Below are 23006 nucleotides of genomic sequence, written 5' to 3'. Positions count from 1 at the left end.
GAATTAACGACTCAACTCCTGCGAGGACTTCAGATGTCCATCACCTGTGAAGAGACGACTCCAACTCCTGCGAGGACTTCAGATGACCATCCCCTGGGAAGAGACGACTCAACTCCTGCGAGGACTTCAGATGACCATCACCTGGGAAGAGACGACTCAACTCCTGGAGGACTTCAGATGACCATCACCTGTGGAGAGACGACTCCAACTCCTGCGAGGACTTCAGATGACCATCACCTGGGAAGAGACGACTCAACTCCTGCGAGGACTTCAGATGACCATCACCTGGGAAGAGACGACTCAACTCCTGCGAGGACTTCAGATGACCATCACCTGTGAAGAGACGACTCCTACTCCTGCAGGACTTCAGATGACCATCACCCGTTAAGAGACGACTCAACTCCTGGAGGATTTCAGATGACCAACACCTGTGAAGAGACGACTCCTGCGAGGACTTTAGATGACCATCACCTGTGAAGAGACGACTCAACTACTGCGAGGACTTCAGATGACCATCACCTGTGAAGAGACGACTCAACTCCTGCAGGACTTCAGATGACCAAAACCTGTGAAGAGACGACTCAACTCCTGGAGGATTTCAGATGACCAACACCTGTGAAGAGACGACTCCTGCAAGGACTTCAGATGACCATCACCTGTGAAGAGACGACTCAACTACTGCGAGGACTTCAGATGACCATCACCTGTGAAGAGACGACTCAACTCCTGCGAGGACTTCAGATGACCATCACCTGTGAAGAGACGACTCAACTACTGCGAGGACTTCAGATGACCATCACCTGTGAAGAGACGACTCAACTCCTGGAGGACTTCAGATGACCATCACCTGTGAAGAGACGACTCAACTACTGCGAGGACTTCAGATGACCATCACCTGTGAAGAGACGACTCAACTCCTGGAGGACTTCAGATGACCATCACCTGTGAAGAGACGACTCAACTCCTGCGAGGACTTCAGATGACCATCACCTGTGAAGAGACGACTCAACTACTGCGAGGACTTCAGATGACCATCACCTGTGAAGAGACGACTCAACTCCTGCGAGGACTTCAGATGACCATCACCTGTGAAGAGACGACTCAACTCCTGGAGGACTTCAGATGACCAACACCTGTGAAGAGAAGACTCAACTCCTGCGAGGACTTCAGATGACCATCACCTGGGAAGAGACAACTCAACTCCTGCAAGGACTTCAGATGACCATCACCTGTGAAGAGACGACTCAACTCCTGGAGGACTTCAGATGACCAACACCTGCTGGACTTTAAACTTTGGTTTATACAAGGACTTTTATTTTGATACTTATTTCTGAGTTTTCCTATGGTTTCCTGTTTAAAAGAGGAAGTATGCCATATTTCTTGAGTGCTTGAGTTGTGCAAGGTGCTCCATGTGGTTGCAGACATCCAGCTTCATCATGCTTATCAAAGTCCTTCGAAATGCAATATCTGTAAGTTACTTTGTTTGATTTGTCTAGTGAACATTATGATTACTTTATTGCTGTGTTGGTAACCTTTGTAATATAGCATTTAATTCAGCATGTTTGTTATCTTTTCTACTCAAGTTTGTAAAGTATGAGTCTATGCTTTTGATATACTGTATTGTTGTTGGTTCTTTGCCTTGTGTGATGATTTATCTATTTTGTGAAATTGATATGTGTATTTTCTCTTCTTTGTAGTTTCACACTATTCATGATTAAACTTCATAAATTGCACCTCCGTGGAGTTTATTGTGGAAGTGTTTAGCGGCTGGATAGCTGGATCAATTCAAACAGTGAGGCCAGTGACAGTGAAAAGATAAGCAACAAATTGGAAAGATGAATGGGATGTCTGTCTAACAACTGCATCTATAAGAGGGATAAAGTAATACCTCTGCCTGTAAGCCTGCACAAAGATCATGTCTTCAAGAGAATCTAAATCATCACTGCGCCATCGCATGCACAAAGAAAGTGATGATGCTTGCTCAAATTCTCAATCCTTTACCTCATCAATAAGTTCTACGGCTAGTTTAGCCATCACGAAAGCTTGTGCAAGGGCAGAGGCAGCCAAGGCAAGAGCGGCTCATGCAAAGAAAGAAATTGAGCTTAAAGTGGAACAAGCCCGACTTCAAGCAACTCTAGAGGCACTGCAGGAAGAGAAAGAAAAAGATGCGGCTATAGCGGAAGCAGAAATTCTAGCAGCAGCCTTCACAGAAGTAGACCATGTATCAGCATCAGAGGTTTCCAAAGAGATCAGTCTCCAACGCACTGCAGACTATGTAAGACATCAAGCTACTAGCTGCAATGCACGAAGCAGTCCTGAGCACATGTCAGACACTTACAGCCTGGCCAAATACCTTGCACGCAGTCAGTTGGTAACTTCTGGATTGAATTCTTTTGATGATAGACCTATAAACTACTGGGCTTGGCGATCATCTTTTAAAAGTACCATTGCAGACCTTGACCTTAAGCCAGAGGAAGAGATAGATTTGCTCATCAAATATCTCGGAAGAGAATCATCTGAACAGGTACGAAGAATAAAATCAGTGAATATTAGGCACCCTTTTAATGGTTTACAAATGGCTTGGGAGAGGTTAGAGGAAATGTATGGCTCATCAGAGGCAATTGAAAGAGCTCTCTTCTCTAAATTGGAAAACTTCCCTAAAATATCAGGTAAAGATCTGTATAGGCTGCGTGATCTTGGAGATCTGCTTGCAGAGTTAGAGGCAGCCAAGCTGGATGGGTATCTTCCTGGGTTGTCCTACCTTGACACCGCTCATGGATTGAGCCTGATTGTAGGAAAACTTCCTTATAATATCCAAGAAAAATGGATATCGTATGGATCAAAGTACAAGAGAGAGCATCTTGTGGCCTTCCCACCATTTTCTGTGTTTGCCGACTTTATTCGTTCAGAAGCAAGAACAAGAACAGACCCCAGCTTTACCATTTTTCATTCAGCACCACAAGAAAAAAGGGAAAGATCAGATAAATTCAGGCAAGCTTCTATAGCTGTGCATAAAACCCAAGTTAACATGTTTGAGACAAGAGATGCTACGGACAGGATAAGGACTGTTGACCCTCAGCGATACTGTCTCATCCATGACAAGCCTCATCCACTAAAAAGATGCAGAGGCTTCAGAGCAAAAAGTCTTGAAGATCGCAAACAGTTTCTTAAGGAACATTCTGTATCCTTCAGGTGCTGCTCCTCTACAGATCATATGGCAAAAAACTGCAAAGCTCAAATCCATTGCACTGAATGTGATAGTGATCATCATGTGTCAGCTCTACATCCAGGTCCAGCACCTTGGAGGAAAACCATCTCTCCTGTCTTAGAAGATGGCGGGGAGGAAAGAGAATTATTCGATCAAGAGGTAACATCAAAGTGTACTGAAGTGTGTGGAGCTGGAGTGAGTGCCAGAGCATGTTCCAAGATTTGTTTGGTTAACGTCTATCCAGTGGGTAATAAGGTAGAATCCAGAAGAATGTATGCAATTCTGGATGATCAGAGCAATCGCTCATTGGCAAGAACAGAATTCTTTGAAGAGTTTCAAATCAAAGGATCTTCTTTTCCATATTCACTCAAGACATGTGCTGGACTAAAAGAGACCACAGGAAGGAGAGCAAGTGGCTACATTGTGGAGTCATTGGATAAGAGTGTAAGCCTTCATCTTCCTACACTGCTAGAGTGCAATCAGATTCCTAACATTCGTTCTGAAATTCCTACTCCAGATGCAGCGTGTCATTTCAGTCACCTCAGGGATATTGCTGAGGAAATACCAGCCCTAGACCCAGATGCTAATATTCTCCTTCTACTTGGCAGGGACCTCATTAGGGTCCACAAGGTCCGTCAACAGATTAATGGTCCACACAACGCTCCATTTGCTCAAAGGTTAGATTTAGGATGGGTAGTTATTGGAGATGTGTGTCTGGGAGGTGCTCATCGACCTGCTCGTGTAGATGTTTTTAAGACCTCCATACTCGAAAGTGGTCGCCCCAGCTGTTTCTGGCCCTGTGAGAGTCAGTTCCATGTAAAAGAGCAGTATGGCGCCAAGCTTCAGTTGCGAGATCATCTCACAGCAAAAGGTGTAAGTGCTTTAGCAACATGTGCAAGCGAGAAGCTGGGCCAATCAATCTTTGTTCGTACATCCAGAGATCAAAAGCTTGCACTGTCAGTGGATGATGCCAGGTTTCTAAGCATAATGGACAAAGAGTTCTACCAAGATGAATCCAATGGCTGGGTGGCTCCTTTGCCGTTTCAAGTTCCTAGAAGAAGGCTTCCAAATAACAGAGGGTATGCTTACAACCGTCTTTCCTCACTTCGTCATACTTTGGACAAACGTCCTCAGATGAAAGCTCATTTTCTTGAGTTTATGACGAACATGTTTGTTAACGGACATGCAGAAATTGCTCCCCCACTCAAGAAAGACCAAGAGTGCTGGTATCTCCCTTTGTTTGGTGTTTATCACCCGAAGAAGCCAAACAAGATCCGTGTGGTCTTCGACTCCAGTGCACCTTATGATGGAGTCTCCTTGAATGATGTCCTACTTAAGGGGCCAGATCTTAACAATAACCTCCTGGGAGTGTTGCTAAGATTTCGAAGGGAGCCGGTTGCGATTGCCGCTGACATTCAGCATATGTTCTACTGTTTTTTAGTCAGAAAGGATCACAGAGATTTTCTGCGCTTTCTCTGGTATCAAGACAATGACCCAGGTAAAGAAATAGTGGAGTACAGAATGTGTGTTCATGTGTTTGGCAATCGTCCTTCTCCTGCTGTTGCCATATATGGTTTGCATAGAGCAGCCAAAGAGGAAGAAAAGAACTTCAACAGTGAAGTGAAAGAGTTGGTTGAGCACGATTTCTATGTTGATGATGCTCTGAAATCCTTCCCCACTGAAACAGCAGCCATTAGTGTTCTGAAGCAAACTCAAGACATGCTTGCGGTAGCAAACCTTAGGCTACATAAAGTAATCTCTAATCGACCTGCAGTAATTGAGGCATTTCACCCTGAAGATCGGGCTGTGGATTTCAAAGATGTTGACCTCTTCTTTGAAGATACCCCAGTCCAGCGTAGTCTAGGAGTGTCATGGAACTTGGCATCAGACACATTTACTTTCCAAGCTATTGATGATAAGAAGCCATTCACCCGGCGAGGTGTACTGTCAACCGTAAACAGCTTATATGATCCATGTGGTTTCATTGCTCCTGTTACCATCAAAGGCAGGCTGTTGCTGCGGGAACTCTCAATGCAGGCCGAAGACTGGGATTCTCCATTACCAGATGACATAAAACCCGAATGGATCAGATGGAGGAACTCCTTACAAACCCTGCAAGATCTTAAGATACCACGTACTTACTCATCTTTTCCTACTTCAGAGGTTCAGACAAGAGAATTGTGTATATTTGCAGATGCATCCATGAAAGCTGTTGCCGCTGTAGCTTATCTGCGATCCACATCTCAAAATGGCCAAATAGATACTGGTTTCGTGTTTGGAAAGACAAAGTTGGCACCACGGCCAGATCTGACTGTTCCAAGATTAGAGCTCTGTGCAGCAGTTCTAGCAGTTGAGATCGCAGACATGGTTGTAGAAGAAATAGGCTTGCAGTTCAACAGTATCCAGTTCTACACCGACAGTAAAGTTGTTCTTGGATATATTCATAATCGAACAAAACGCTTTTATGTGTATGTGAACAACAGAATCCAAAGAATTCTTCAGTCATCTACCCCTAGTCAATGGAACTATGTTCCCTCCGATGTCAATCCTGCAGATCATGGGTCAAGATCTGTATCAGCTGACTATCTCAGTAGCACAAATTGGCTTACAGGGCCAGACTTCCTTTTGAACTCTCCACCCTTAAATGCCTTCCTTCAAGAGAACCATGACCTTGTTGATCTTGAACTGGATCCAGAAATCCGACCACAAGTGATTTCATGTCTAACTGCAGTGCCTAATCAGTTCCTGACTCCTGAGCGTTTTGAACGCTTCTCCAGCTTGAGTAAGTTAATCAGAGCGATCGCTCATTTAAGCCACATTTCCCAGTCATTCTCCCATTTATCAAAAGAGCCAAGATGTAGTGGATGGCATCTCTGTAGCAACAGTCCCACAAATGAGGAATTGGAAAAAGCCAGGATTGTGATCCTAAAGAGCGTTCAAAATGTAGCCTATCCCGAAGAGCTAAGTGATATAAAAGCAGGAAGCAATCTCTCACCTAAAAGTAGTATACAGAAACTTCGTCCTGTTCTGGATGATAAAGGTCTTCTGCGTGTTGGAGGCCGTATTACTCAGGCAGGTCTTGAGAAGGAAGAATGCAATCCTGTGATCGTTCCTGGGAAACATCACGTAGCAACCTTGCTTGTTCGACACTACCATCAAGCAGTCAAGCATCAAGGAAGGCATTTTACTGAGGGAGCAATACGAGCAGCAGGGTATTGGCTAATGAGTGCCAAAAGATGCATTGGAAGTCTACTTAACAAGTGTGTGACATGTGGAAAGCTTCGTCGTCCTACAGAGCTCCAGCAGATGGCAGACTTGCCTGCAGAAAGACTCCAAGTGGCTCCACCCTTCACATATGTAGGAGTCGATGTATTTGGGCCATGGCAGGTTGTTTCTCGCCGCACCAGAGGAGGCTGCTCCAATTCCAAAAGATGGGCAGTCATTTTCTCATGTATGTGCACAAGAGCAGTGCACATTGAAGTGGTAGAGACATTGAGCTCAAGCGGATTCATTAATGCTCTACGACGTTTTTTTGCAATAAGGGGACCTGCTAAGCAGATACGCTCTGATTGTGGCACAAATTTTCTTGGAGCAGTGCAGGAGCTCAAGATGAATAAAGAAACTTCAGGCTCTGGTCTTCAGAAGTATCTACAAGAACATGCTTGTACATGGGTATTCAACCCTCCCCATGCATCACATATGGGAGGTGCTTGGGAAAGGATGGTGGGTATAGCCCGACGTATTCTTGACTGTATGTTGCTTGAAAGAAAGTCCCTGCATCTCACACACGACGTTCTTGTAACCCTCATGGCTGAAGTGTCTGCTATCATTAATGCACGCCCTCTCGTGCCAGTATCTTCGGATCCTGAAGTTCCTTTGATACTCACCCCTGCTATTCTGCTGACCCAGAAAACCTGTTCAATTCCTCCGCCACTTGGCGAGTTTACCGATGAAGGTCTTTTTAAGGCTGAGTGGAAAAGAGTGCAAAATCTTGCAGAAACATTTTGGACAAGATGGCGCCGTGAGTATCTTGCCACTCTACAGAGTAGGCAGAAATGGCAAGACAAGAAGCCTTGCCTCAAGGAAGGCGACATTGTGTTAATGAAAGATGGCCAAGCCAAGAGAAATCAGTGGCCTATGGCCATCATTGCAAAAACACTACCAAGCAAAGATAGTCTTGTGCGAAAAGTAGAGCTGAAATTTATCAGAGATGGCATGCAGAAAACCTTTATTCGCCCCATATCAGAAGTGGTTCTACTTTACTCCCCCTAAAATATTATAGTTAAGATGGGGTCTTTACATACCCCAGACGGGGAGTGTGCTGGACTTTAAACTTTGGTTTATACAAGGACTTTTATTTTGATACTTATTTCTGAGTTTTCCTATGGTTTCCTGTTTAAAAGAGGAAGTATGCCATATTTCTTGAGTGCTTGAGTTGTGCAAGGTGCTCCATGTGGTTGCAGACATCCAGCTTCATCATGCTTATCAAAGTCCTTCGAAATGCAATATCTGTAAGTTACTTTGTTTGATTTGTCTAGTGAACATTATGATTACTTTATTGCTGTGTTGGTAACCTTTGTAATATAGCATTTAATTCAGCATGTTTGTTATCTTTTCTACTCAAGTTTGTAAAGTATGAGTCTATGCTTTTGATATACTGTATTGTTGTTGGTTCTTTGCCTTGTGTGATGATTTATCTATTTTGTGAAATTGATATGTGTATTTTCTCTTCTTTGTAGTTTCACACTATTCATGATTAAACTTCATAAATTGCACCTCCGTGGAGTTTATTGTGGAAGTGTTTAGCGGCTGGATAGCTGGATCAATTCAAACAGTGAGGCCAGTGACACAACTCCTGCAAGGACTTCAGATGACCATCACCTGTGAAGAGACGACTCAACTCCTGCAAGGACTTCAGATGACCTTCACCTGTGAAGAGACGACTCAACTCCTGTGAGGACTTCAGATGACCATCACCTGTGAAGAGACGGCTCAACTCCTGGAGGAATTCAGATGACCAACACCTGTGAAGAGACGATTCAACTCCTGCAAGGACTTCAGATGACCATCACCTGTGAAGAGACGACTCAACTCCTGCAAGGACTTCAGATGACCATCACCTGTGAAGAGACGACTCAACTCCTGTGAGGACTTCAGATGACCAACACCTGTGAAGAGACGATTCAACTCCTGCAAGGACTTCAGATGACCATCACCTGTGAAGAGACGACTCAACTCCTGCGAGGACTTCAGATGACCATCACCTGTGAAGAGACGACTCAACTCCTGGAGGACTTCAGATGACCATCACCTGTGAAGAGACGACTCAACTCCTGCTGGACTTCAGATGACAATCACCTGTGAAGAGACGACTCAACTCCTGCTGGACTTCAGATGACCATCACCTGTGAAGAGACGACTCAACTCCTGCAAGGACTTCAGATGACCATCACCTGTGAAGAGACGACTCAACTCCTGCAAGGACTTCAGATGACGCAGCTCTACATTAACACGCACCCATGCTCATTTTCTATATACCCTAATGATTGTTACAACATGTATTCCTATTTCACTTATTTCTATGCCTAAATTAATTATTATATTGATTGATAATACATTGTTAGCTAATCTGTGTGCTTTGTATATGTACATTTCAGAAATAAATTGTAATGTAGACACTTTTTCTGTGAAGCTGCTTTGAAACAATATGTATTGTGAAAAGCTATAGGTCCACGGATCCCGTCGCACAGTGGCCATGGGGGGTCTTCAAGCCTGTCTGCATTGCTGTGGTGGTTGTCTGCTCCGCCGTGGGGGGGTTCAAGCCTGTTCAGCCTGCTCCACCCTGCCCGGCCTGCTTCGCCCTAGCCGCCTACACCACCCTGGTCATCTGCCCAGCCTTCTCCGCCCTGGCTGCCTGCTCTGCCTGCTCTGCCTCAGTCTCCAGGCCCTCCCGCCCCTGGGTCCGCCTCTGCTTCACCTCCCACCTGCACAATTTTAGGAGCGTCTGGAAGCTGCTCCTTTGAGAGGGGGGCTATGTCACGATTCACCAGTGAGAATGCCTTTGATTACCACCTGAGGGCACACCACCCTGGACTGTCCTCCATCAAGAACTACATTACCCTTTATCCTTTGCCCGGACTCATCATCACTTATTGTTTACACCTGTGTCTCATTTACCACATTACCTCTGCCTATATGTAGCCTATTCACCCTGTCATTCACTTTAAAGTCTTGTATGTTGTTACACTGCATCTCTGAGCGTGTTTCTGGTTCATGTCTCTTGGTTTTTGGATTTCTTGCCTGTCTTTGGATTACCCGTTTGCCTTTGTTCCCAGCCTTGTGTGTTTGTTTGTTTGGACTGCCTGCCTGTGTTTTGACCTGTTGTCTGACCTGTTGCCTGTACTTTGGATTATGTATCTGGATTGTCCCTCTAATAAAGCTGCATTTGGATCCTCAAACTTTTAAGTCTCTGAGCAGTATGTAACAATGTCTTTCAGTTGGACTTTTATGTTTAGTTTGTATTTGGTTCATTTCCTGTTTCCAGTTGCCATTTTGTAGTCCCCTTGTAATTTTTCTGTTGATTTGCCCATTTATACACCTTGTGTATAATACACCTTAAATGTGTATAATACATTTATACACCTTGTGTATAATACACCTTAAATGTGTATAATACATTTATACACCTTGTGTATAAATGCCCTTGTGTTTTCTCAGCTGTTGTTGTTTGTACCTCTGTATTGGATGTATCTTGTGTTTCTATTTCCCTCCGAGTTCCCTTGAATCTTGGTCCCAGAGATCTTTCCCTTTCAGTTGGTGCTTCCAGTGTTTGCTACGGCTATTTTTGTGTGTCTTAGAAAGTTGTCCGGCATGATGAGATCAATGTATAGAGTTTGTAGACTGTAGGTAAAACTAACACCACCCCCCTCTTGATTATGTAATAAAAACCCTGTAGGAAGCAAGTTTTTTTTGGCAGCTTGGAATAAAAGATGTATTTGGACTAACAAGGAAGTTTTGAGTTCTTAAAAAAATGGAAATCTCTATCCAGCCACTGAATCACAATTGATAGACTTCAAAAACCTCATGTGATTGAATATTGCGAGCAAGTTCAAATCAAATTATGTAAAGGAAATAATTACCTTAATTCATCACACTTCTTCTTGTAATCTTCAATGGCACGCTCTCTACAAAGTAAATGAGAATCACTTCCATGAGTAGATCATATATTTTGTCAAGGTTTTCATACACTGTGTACTTGTACATTTGTATAGTGCTGTTTACAGTATAATATGCCAATAACCTTTCAGATTATTATTATTATTGTATTATTAAGATTTTAAAAAATGTATGTCATTGTCCAACCAACATTTTTTTATTTTGTTTTTACATCTGGTCTCAATTAAACCTGTCAATTAAATTATATATATATAATCTAAATGGTTTTTTTTTTCTCCAGCTATTTGAATACTAATATGTGGATTGCTCTAAATGGGAACAGTGATATAGTCTAGTTTTCTAACACGGATTAATTTACTTACAATAATATTGTGACCAATTTATCTAAAAATTTAAAATGTGCTGATGTATTGCAACAGGTCACACATGCACATATTCATTATCTATCCCTTTTAAATGTATGCCAGAAGTTTTTTAAATTTTTTATTGAGAATTTAAAAAAAGTATAATTTAATAAATATTAGTAGCCTATTATGAATAAAATAAGTAAAATATAATCAAAATAAATATAACTGTAATAAATAAAATAAGTTTTCTTTAAAAAAAAAACTAGTTAAATTAATGCAAATTGATGACTTTAACCATAATAAATAAATTATAAATGTAATACATTTTCCTTGAACTTTTTTCATTTGATTTAGTCTAGTTAGTTTTGTATCAAATACAATGTGATTTTCCTTAATCGAGATTGGGCAGCAAAGGCAAATTTTTCTGCTTGGGCGAGCGATTTGTGGGCCGCTTTCCCTGTACATGAAATCCCCCATATGTCAGCAACCTAGGCTTGCTGCGATGGTTACATCACTTGCCCACCACAGCAATGGCCCCCACCATTGTTTTGATTTTAACTCCAACGTCCCCCACCGGTGATACCGGTATTGTCACATGTCTATTAACCGGTGGGAAATTTTCCAACGATGCGGGACAGTGATGAGCAGGGGCGGGGCTACAGAATTTTGAACTCAGGTGCTGAGGGGGTGCTAGATCATTGACAGGGGGTGCTAGATCATTGACAATAATTTTAACATTCAATTACTTTATTTATCACAATTTAAGTTTTAATTGTATTAAATTGAACAAGCACAAAAGGCATCATTCAATCAAATATTCTTTAAGATTTTGTATTGGCCTATTCATTGAACAAAAGTTCAGTCAAGGACAATATGTCATTAAAAAGCACCCATAGCACCGGGGAAATATCACTATTCACCAAATTGGGGACAACAATCATTTACGGTCTCAAATCAGGACAATGTGAATGTTGTTGTGATTGACGGAAAATGCATCAATAGCCGCGTTTCAATTAGGCCTACAGATTTGCAATTGTGGCGAGGTGGACGAGTGAGAGACATGGGAGGAGCGAGTGAGATCGGTGTCACCGAATGAACGTCACCTGCGAGGCACACCGGTCTCGAGTCCTCTCATGAGGGAGTACGGAGGCATATAAGGACGAGCGGCTCCAGTGAAGGACGAGAGAGGACCAGGCCTGGATTATAATTTGTGTTTTGTTTATGTATGTGCGCGGCAGTCGTCCGTGAGGGGCTCCCGCTTTTACTTTCATTTGGTGTTCATTTATTTTATTAAAAGTATGTTGAACGTTCGCCGGTTCCCGCCTCCTTCTTCCCTGAACATACATACCGCGTTACAGCAATATTTTCTAAATGTCGATAAAAAACGATTGCGAAATGATGCTGTTTCCATTAACCGATGTTACGCAGCAAAAAAAAATTTTCCCCTCCCCTTTCCCCTCTGATAAGTCATTCGAAAAATGATGCCACGCATGTTGTTAGCTTTATGTATATCCCAGCCACCGCACTGGCTATTTTTTTAATGGAAGGAGACATATCCGTGTTATTCAAGCATTCATTAAAATTAAAAGAACGAAATGTTTGAATTAACTTTTTTTTTTTACCATTTCATTATTTTGGCTTTAAATTTTGTTTGTTGGAAATTTGAAATTAATTCAGAAATGCTTTTGAAATTAAAAACTTTGCGTTTAATAAACACATTTTTTTTTTTAACCCTTAATCGCCCCTCAAGTAGGGTTTACGTTTGAGTCCCTTGGGGTCAGATAGACCCCAAACTTTTACAGAGCGATTGCATAAGGAAATATAATTTTTTTACATGGAAAACTATATATCATTTTTTTTATTTACTTCTCAACTATACATTTATGCTGTTTTTTTGTGGGTATTTGGTAGTTTTTTACCTATTTACTGCACAAATACTTAACTATGTCATAAATTGGCTCATTAAAAATAATTTTTTAATGAAAAAATCACTTGAATGATGATCTTAAATAAATATAAATAGTTTTTGGACATTGCTCTATGTGTTAGGGATAGAATACCGCCATCTGTAGGTTTGTGGAAAAACTTTAGGAATTATAGTTAAAGAGAAAGAGAGTGCAATGACCACATTATCCAATAGAGGTCCATAGGGAAGTTATGCAAAAGTTAAGCTGCCTTTCATCTTTCTTTTATTTGCCCTTTTCCCTCTCTTTCTCATGATTGTTCCATGTTGCATTTGTGCTCTAGTATTTGTCCTTCATTTATGTATGGAATTTTTTCAGATTTATGCCAGTTTTGTCTATTTTATTTGCCAGTTTCTATAAAAATGCTCTCTGTTGCAGTCACACACATGTGTGTGTTTGTGTTTGTGTGTGTGTGTGTGTGTGTGTGTGTGTGTGTGTGTGTGTGTGTGTGTGTGTGTGTGTGTGTGTGTGTGTGTGTGTGTGTGTGTGTGTGTGTGTGTGTGTGTGTGTGTGTGTGTGTGTGTGCGTATGAGACAGAAAGTTCGTTCCACTTTGTGTTTATGCTCTAGGACCAGATCTTGATATAAATGTAGACATTTTCAGATTTATACTGGATTTAGTTGATTTTTTTTTACAAACAAAGTGAAAAAAAAGCATTTTTTACATTTCCCATTCATTGCCAAAATCCAAAAAAATGCTCCAGACGCCTGTGTTTGTGTTTGTGTGTGTGTGCGTGTGAGTGAACATGCTTGTTCCATATTGCATTTGTGCTCTAGTATTAGTACTTCATTTATGTAGGAAAATCTTTCAGATTTATGCCAGTTTTGTTGATTTTATTTGCCAGTTTCTATAAAAATGCTCTCTGTTGCAGTCACACACATGTGTGTGTTTGTGTGTGTGTGTGTGTGTGTGTGTGTGCGTGTGTACTTGTCTACCTATCTAACAGGGGACCTTGGTGTCGTAACACACTCACTAACAGGGGACCTCTGAGCCAAGAGGGGACATTTTTCAGGTCCCCTGTTGGTCATACTTTAAATCATGTTAAAATCAAGTAAAAACACTAAAAAAACACTCTGGTGATTTTTTTTACTTTTGACCAAGTGGGGACCTACAAGTGGGTTGTGTTTAAATCATGTGAAAATTAAGTAAAAACACTCTGGTAATTTTTTTAAAACTTATGACCAAGTGGGGACCTAAGTGTGTGTGTGTGTTTAAGGTCATACTCAGCAGCTCCCCTGTAGGCTGGAGCAGGAACTGTAAGGGCTCTTAAACACACGTCGTTCACACACACTCCTCTATTGTTTGAATGGCCTGCTGTCCCAGAGAGACTCTGCTGTTTAACAGGCTGCTTACTAAAGGAACAAGCATTACATCTCTTTACTAGATACCCTGACTAGTTTCAAACTTTGCATTACATTACAATTAAATTCTACACAGAATCCAAGAAAAAAGGATTTAAAAATCTAAACAACCAGAATGTAATTAGAAGTTTTGTTTTTGTATTTTTTATTTTAACATATTTTAATGACAGTAGCCTATATTCATTGAATATTATTGTATTTATCAAAATAAACAGAAAATAGTACAAACTTTACTATTCTTTTAAACAAGTGTTAAGACATTATTAAAAAAAAAACATTTTAGCTCAAGTATTTGTATAAATAATGTGTGACTTTTGCCCCATGTAAAATGGGGTGTAAAAGGCCCACCTTACCACCTTATACATTTATGAGTTTTTTAAACAAACCACTTTTGATTTATTTATGATTTACACAATGGCTCGGTTACCCTGTTAGATAGTAAATCACGACACCAGTGTGTTTAATTTTTCATTTCTTGCCATAAACACACTGTGGAGATTTAGAGTTTTTATAGCAATAACTGAGTTTTAAGAGTTAAATCAAGCAGAAATATTTCTATAATGTATTAATTGCAGATCATCTTTGAATAATGATTATGTTAAACACAATGACTCGGTCCCCTGTTAGATAGTAAATCACGACACCAGTGTGTTTGCGTTGTCATTTCTTGCCATCATAAACACACTGTAGAGATTTAGAGTTTTTATAGCAATAACTGAGTTTTAAGAGTTAAATCAAGCAGAAATATGAAAAATGTGTCGTAGGGATTGGAAAAAGTGTACATTGATTTAATTTTCCCAGGTAAATCCCAGCGTTTTCTCTAGTTTGGATGAGAAGTTTGTGTCTGTGACATGGGTGTAACAGCTCTGTTAGGCCTGTTCCTCACCTGTGAGACAATGGCTTTGGCCTTTCCTGTATTCATATGTAAATGGAGTTTGGGGGATGTGTAAGCAAACAGATCTACACTAGGCTAAATACACGCATGAGTTTTTTTAGTTGTCTCTTGTGACTTTCTCACTGCAACCGAACATTACTTTGGAGTTTTTGCAGAAATATCTTTGCCATTGTGCCTGTTATTTCATAAAGAAACCGTACAGCAGCCATTTACAGCAGCCACAGTGCTGTAACACCACAGAATTCTGGGTCTTTGTTTGAGTCTGTTTGACGTCTATCTCTCAGCTACAATCGCTAGGACACCTTTCAAAGCAAAGCAGTTAATTTCACGTTCAAAATGTGCTAAAACTACCAAAACACTTCATTGATGTCTTAAATCAACTAATTCTTCCAGAACACAATGAGGATTCACCCAACATATACACTTTTAACTCATACAACAAAAAACACTAACAACAGTCAGCATTATAGTATATTTTTTTGCTGTTAACTTCAGTTTATGTCACATGGTCCAAGTTTTCATTAAAGTACACACGTTTTCTCCTTTTGTAAACAATAGATTATTTTTGTAAAACAATAGATCTGTATGGAGTTATTTATACTCATATATCTTATAACATCCGGGTACTTTTGTGCATCCTCTGTACATATGTTCTTGAGTATTGTAATTGAACTTAGACAGTTGCTGATGACGTACAGCAGAAACACAAGGACGCAATATCACTAAACAACGCTTTTGCGAAACATCCATTAAGTATATTTAATTGTGCTAAAATCACACTATTGCAAGTATACTTTAGGTTCACTTTAAATATCTCACATTTAAAGACTGATATTATACAGTGATCCCTTACTAATAGTGATATTACAGGGTTTTTTAAACATCTGCTAGGACACATTTCTGAATACTCATCACTTTTTCAAAACTCTTCACTCAGGGATCACATCAGCCTATGTGGCTAAACTGTGGATCATTTATTTGCTTTGGCACAAAATGCGTTCAATGACGACATCTTTCAATTTACATTCATTGTTTTCTCAATTAGATACAAACACCAGCAAAACTTTATGAACTATAATGGCTAATTTGAAGGTTCACACTTTCTTTTTTAAACTGTTCAACTTATGTTCAAAATTTTAACACAAAAATGAATAACACAGAAATTTGAAACCCCTCTTTAAATGCTTGCTATGGATGCGAAAAATGCAGAAAACTGAACCTGATCAGATTTTTTTTTATGATGAAGGAAGGAAAGTTTCAGAGGCTGTGTGTAAACGTGCTTGATCTTTTTTTTAACGTGTGAAAATTTCGGTGTGCGAGGATATTTAGTCATTACCATCTATATAAAAGGGGAAAACTTAGGAACAATTTTATACTGTAATGTAAACATGGACCATGTAACATAAACAATAATGAATAAGCAGTAGAGAGTCAAACTTGAGTCAAACTGTTTTGTAAGGAAATTTTTATTTTTTATTTAAATTTAATATACACTGTATAATGATTTTGGAGGTCAAAACTCAGTTGTGTGTTGATTGTTGAGTTGAAAATCTTCGACTAAAGTGTCAATGTTAAAAGACATTCAGTTCACATAATTTAATTGAGACGGATGAAGATTTTCATGCAAGTCACCAAAAAATTTAGTTCTGACCTTCAAAATCTCTACAGTGTGTTTGTGATGGCAAGAAATGGCAAAGCAATCAAACAGGTGTCGTGTTTTACCATCCAACAGGGGACTTAAGTCAATTTAAGGAAATCATGTTCACTGTATAAAGTGTGACCTGCAATTGTTTCCTTAAAGAGTGATTTCTGCTTGATTTAAAACATAAAACACCAATACTTACCATAAAAATACACTATAATAAGATTTTGGAGGTCAAAACTCAGTTGTGTGTTGATTGCTGACTTGAAAATCATCAGTTGGTTAAATAACTAAAGTGTCAATGTTAAAAGTCATTCAGTTCACATAATTTAATTGAGACGGATAAACATTTTAATGCAAGTCACCATAAAATTGAGTTATCTCAATATATACAGTGAATATCTACAGTGTGTTTGAGATGAAGAAATGACAAATTAAACACACTGGTGTCGTGATTTACTATCTAACAGGGGACCGAGTCATTGTGTTTAACATAATCATTATTCAAAGAGGATCTGCAATTAATACATTAGAGAAATATTTCTGCTTGATTTAACTCTTAAAACTCAGTTATTGTTATAAAAACTCTAAATCTCTACAGTGTGTTTATGATGGCAAGAAATGACAAATTAAACACACTGGTGTCGTGATTTACTATCTAACAGGGGACCGAGTCATTGTGTTTAACATAATCATTATTCAAAGAGGATCTGCAATTAATACATTAGAGAAATATTTCTGCTTGATTTAACTCTTAAAACTCAGTTATTGCTATAAAAACTCTAAATCTCCACAGTGTGTTTGAGATGAAGAAATGACAAATTAAACACACTGGTGTCATGATTTACTATCTAACAGGGGACCGAGTCATTGTGTTTAACATAATCATTATTCAAAGATGATCTGCAATTAATACATTAGAGAACTATTTCTGCTTGATTTAACTCTTAAAACTCAGTTATTGCTATAAAAACTCTAAATCTCCACAGTGTGTTTATGGCAAGAAATGACAACGCAAACACACTGGTGTCGTGATTTACTATCTAACAGGGGACCGAGTCATTGTGTTTAACATAATCATTATTCAAAGATGATCTGCAATTAATACATTAGAGAACTATTTCTGCTTGATTTAACTCTTAAAACTCAGTTATTGCTATAAAAACTCTAAATCTCCACAGTGTGTTTATGGCAAGAAATGACAACGCAAACACACTGGTGTCGTGATTTACTATCTAACAGGGGACCGAGTCATTGTGTTTAACATAATCATTATTCAAAGATGATCTGCAATTAATACATTAGAGAACTATTTCTGCTTGATTTAACTCTTAAAACTCAGTTATTGCTATAAAAACTCTAAATCTCCACAGTGTGTTTATGGCAAGAAATGACAACGCAAACACACTGGTGTCGTGATTTACTATCTAACAGGGGACAGAGTCATTGTGTTTAACATAATCATTATTCAAAGATGATCTGCAATTTATACATTATAGAAATATTTCTGCTTGATTTAACTCTTAAAACTCAGTTATTGCTATAAAAACTCTAAATCTCCACAGTGTGTTTATGGCAAGAAATGACAACGCAAACACACTGGTGTCGTGATTTACTATCTAACAGGGGACAGAGTCATTGTGTTTAACATAATCATTATTCAAAGATGATCTGCAATTTATACATTATAGAAATATTTCTGCTTGATTTAACTCTTAAAACTCAGTTATTGCTATAAAAACTCTAAATATCTACAGTGTGTTTATGGCAAGAAATGACAACGCAAACACACTGGTGTCGTGATTTACTATCTAACAGGGGACCGAGTCATTGTGTTTAACATAATCATTATTCAAAGAGGATCTGCAATTAATACATTAGAGAAATATTTCTGCTTGATTTAACTCTTAAAACTCAGTTATTGCTATAAAAACTCTAAATCTCCACAGTGTGTTTATGGCAAGAAATGACAACGCAAACACACTGGTGTCGTGATTTACTATCTAACAGTGGACCGAGTCATTGTGTTTAACATAATCATTATTCAAAGAGGATCTGCAATTAATACATTAGAGAAATATTTCTGCTTGATTTAACTCTTAAAACTCAGTTATTGCTATAAAAACTCTAAATCTCCACAGTGTGTTTATGATGGCAAGAAATGACAAAGCAAACACACTGGTGTCGTGATTTACTATCTAACAGGGGACCGAGTCATTGTGTTTAACATAATCATTATTCAAAGATGATCTGCAATTAATACATTAGAGAACTATTTCTGCTTGATTTAACTCTTAAAACTCAGTTATTGCTATAAAAACTCTAAATCTCCACAGTGTGTTTATGGCAAGAAATGACAACGCAAACACACTGGTGTCGTGATTTACTATCTAACAGGGGACCGAGTCATTGTGTTTAACATAATTATTATTCAAAGATGATCTGCAATTAATACATTAGAGAACTATTTCTGCTTGATTTAACTCTTAAAACTCAGTTATTGCTATAAAAACTCTAAATATCTACAGTGTGTTTATGGCAAGAAATGACAACGCAAACACACTGGTGTCATGATTTACTATCTAACAGGGGACAGAGTCATTGTGTTTAACATAATCATTATTCAAAGATGATCTGCAATTAATACATTAGAGAACTATTTCTGCTTGATTTAACTCTTAAAACTCAGTTATTGCTATAAAAACTCTAAATATCTACAGTGTGTTTATGGCAAGAAATGACAAATTAAACACACTGGTGTCGTGATTTACTATCTAACAGGGGACCGAGTCATTGTGTTTAACATAATCATTATTTACTATATAAAGTGATGACCTGTGATTATTACCTTAAAGAACAATTTCTGCTTGTCCATGTTTTATTCAAAAATAAGTCACACATTGAAATACCTTTACTGTAAAAAAAATTTGGGTCTCCAATTGAAAATTTTCTGTAAATTGATGCACTTTAATTCAATTAAAATTCAAGAAATTCAATTTGGCCAACTAAAAAATTTAGATGTGATCGGTCACTAGAAAATTTTCAATTGGAGACCTGATTTTTTTTTACAGTGTTGGTGTTCTTGAAAATAAGCTTAAATGAGAGATGTGGACGGATACTGTAAGTATGAAGACACAACAGAGAATGAATTTCTTAAAGATAACTCTTAATTTTAAGAATTTTTTTATTTCTTAAATTCTTTTCTGTAATGTCCACAACATGGCTTTTTCTCTGTTGTGTGCTCATTGTGTTCCCTGATGCCTGTGTGAACATTATATAATTATATATATATATTAAATAATGAAGACAGACTTGACTGCCAGCTCTCTTCCCTTTCACACACACAGCTCCATTGCAGGCTATGGAGGTCCCCTGTTGGATAGGTAGACATCGGTCAGGTCCCCTCTTGGCATGTTTAAAAATAAAAAAATAAATGCTTATTTGAAGTTATATTATGAAAAAAGACCTTAAAACAAAATTTTGTATCTAAGTTTTGTTTCTTCAAAATGACTAGAAACACAGGTCCCCTCTTGGTCAGTGTGGAGTGATGGTCCCCTGTTGGTAATATAGACGTGTATGTGTGTGTATGAGACAGAAAGTTCGTTCTACTTTGTGTTTATGCTCTAGGACCAGACCTTGATATAAATGTGGAAATTTTCAGATTTATACTGGATTTAGTAAAAAATATTTGACAAAAAAAGTGAAAAAAATGTATTTTTTACACTTTCCCATTCATTTTCAATGTGGGGTCAATCTGACCCAGAGGGACTTAAACGGTAAATTTTTTTTTACACACCTTTAGAACAACCAAATCAAGCCCAGATTTTTTGTGCATGTTTAGATAGATTATGTAGTAAAAGTCACAGAGTCTCATGGCCCTGAGATGAAGGGAACACTTTTAAAAAATGGAGGAAAAGTCCAGTGGGGTCAGCTGGACCCCAAGGGACGATTAAGGGTTAAATGAAGACAGCATTTGGAGTGGAGTGGAGTGGAGTGCATGCAAAATTTTCAGTTCCCTGAATCCACGGCCTTTGTTGTTATTGGCCTATAATATTAGGCCTTTTTTATTTCATTTGTTGATTATGAAAGTGAGCACAGCCTTCTACGCACACCTTGGCAATAGAATCGCCATTGGCTAGTACATTTTTTAATTTTAGTCACCAGACTGATACACTTTATTATATTATTATACTGTTATACTAATATAGAGTACAAAAAACATGGAAGTGTGGCAAAGGCACATAGGCTATATAAATTCTCTAATGTGGATAAAGGATTTTGTACACATCACTATACAATATATGTCCTTATTAGGAGAAAATATATGTTGTTTTAACAAGAAAAATATGTTGTTTTTATGTCGAATTGTTTCTTTTTGCGATATAGTCCTATGGGAGATTTGTGAAATTGTGAAATTTGTTTCCATTGGGCATATTTTCAATTCAAAATTTCTATTTTGCGCAATTTGAAGGGTAATGGAAAAGCGGCTAATGATACGTTGAACACCCAAAGCCTTCACTCTTCGTGTATTGATTAGCTGCCATCTATGCATCCACGGCAAATGTGTCAGCGGACTGCTCCGTGTCAGACTCTGTACAATCAACATCTGAACCGTTTTCAACCTCTGGCTGAGATAAGTTTATGTTCTTTTTACTAGGAAGTAGGAACTAAATTAGAATCACGAGATAGCTTAATTGGCAGAAGGAACCGCTCCATTTTTCCCCGAAAAAATGAAATGCTACATTATTAAGGGCAACAGCGTAGCTACAATTCACGTGACGCGTCCCATCACATATGTTACGCACGCTTTGTTTCCTTTTTTTTTTTTTCATTTGTTGTTGTTGTAAATTATTTACTTAGCTATGTATTAATTAGAATACAGCCTGTATATAATTGCTTCCAGCTAAAATGTTTTGGGGGTGCTTTGGTATTTCTTGGGGATGCTGAAGCACCTGCTAGCCACTCCCTAGCGCCGCCCATGATAATGACGATGATGACAATACATAACAGAGCATAGTCGCCAAAGCTGTTGTGGATCCGCTTACTTTAAAGCCTCCGTATCTGACAGATTTTACGAAAGTACCGTTGGGAATTTATGGGAATTTATAGTCATTTATACTGTCAATACTAATTAGGGAGTCCACCACCCAGCCAACACGTGTATGTGGGGCCCACATGGGTTAAACATGGGCTACAGAGTGGGCATGGGCTCAAAATGGGCTTCTTATCTGGGGCCCACTTGGGTCAACTAGGTAGGCCCAAAGGGTTAGCTCATGGGCTGATATCTGGGGCCCAACTGGACCCAGCTAATTTTGTCCTCAGTTTCCATGGAGGCCCCACATGGGTTAGCCCAGATGGGTTGATGATGGGTCTCTTGATGGGCTCATAGGGGTAATCCAGGTAGCAGGTCCATATTTAAAACTTTATCAAGTAAATTATCTAGCTTCTGGCCATTTGCCTTCCCTATTCAACTTACGGAAAAAGAGTAGCACCCACGCCTCTTGCAGTTAAAAATGCTTACGCTACGTATGACAAGAGTAGCTGGTCGAAATCGGAACATCGATTCGCTTCAGAAGGCCTTTATTAACCCTCCAGAGCCGTGTGGACATATTTTATGATGGACAGATGCACTTTTATGGACTTCAAAAATGACCCAAAAGTCACTATTATAAAGCTTGGAAGAGCCAGGACATGTTTTCCTGATTGTGTTCATCTGAAAGAAGAATTTCATATACACCTAGGATGACTTGAGGGAGATTAAATCAGGGGATAATTTTCATTTTTGGGTGACTATCACTTTAAGTAAACAGTCTATAGTTGTTTATCATTCTTCTTTGTCTTGTCTATACATTTAGGAAACGAAGGACAAGGACTATGGAAACAATTCAAATAAACACATTACAAGATGAGTGGTCAAAAACTTGCAATTATATCCTGCTATTCAGACGGAAGTTTTAAAATATATGTAAATAAATGACAAGATCTCTACATTTATAGCCACAGACAGAATTGCCTTGGTAAGAGATACATTTATTCTAGTTTTTCATCTACTGCAGATTAAATTATTGTATTTTTATATTGTTTTGTTAAACTTTGGTTAGTGTGGCATTGGACAAAGGTACACCTGTTAATAACAAAATACAAAATACTAACATGACAAAATTTTGCAAATATAATGCAGAGTTTACAAAGCACCTACTTACCTTTCTTCAAGTTCCTGTATAACTGAACTGCAGAGTGAGCAATTCACCTCATGCCTGGGGGGGGGATAAAAATAAATAGCAATACTGAGAAACAATATGTAATTCTGAAGTTTCTTTTGTATGAATATAAATTAGGTCTATGCACTAATAAAAAAGAGGCAAAATACTTAAAATCCCTCAGCCCTCTTTGAAATAGCAGCATAATACAGA

General features: G+C 38.8%; 1 protein-coding gene across 1 annotated transcript in view; it reads right to left on the bottom strand.

Annotated features, from left to right (window-relative positions):
* The window catches only part of LOC307128008 (uncharacterized protein), a 64321-nt gene that overhangs the window by 17558 nt on the left and 23757 nt on the right, over positions 1-23006 (bottom strand). Inside the window, exons 6-7 of the mRNA XM_079819526.1 lie at positions 22797-22850; positions 10348-10392 (exon numbers count right to left, since the gene is read on the bottom strand). Coding sequence (XP_079675652.1) covers positions 10348-10392; positions 22797-22850 — 99 coding nt within the window. The remainder of the gene's footprint in view (positions 1-10347; positions 10393-22796; positions 22851-23006) is intronic.

This window comes from Gobio gobio (assembly GCF_949357685.1).
Source record: "Gobio gobio genome assembly, chromosome: 1".
NCBI lineage: Eukaryota > Metazoa > Chordata > Actinopteri > Cypriniformes > Gobionidae > Gobio > Gobio gobio.
The sequence above is the reverse complement of the archived record's forward strand: the minus strand, read 5'-3'. Positions and strand labels throughout refer to the sequence as shown.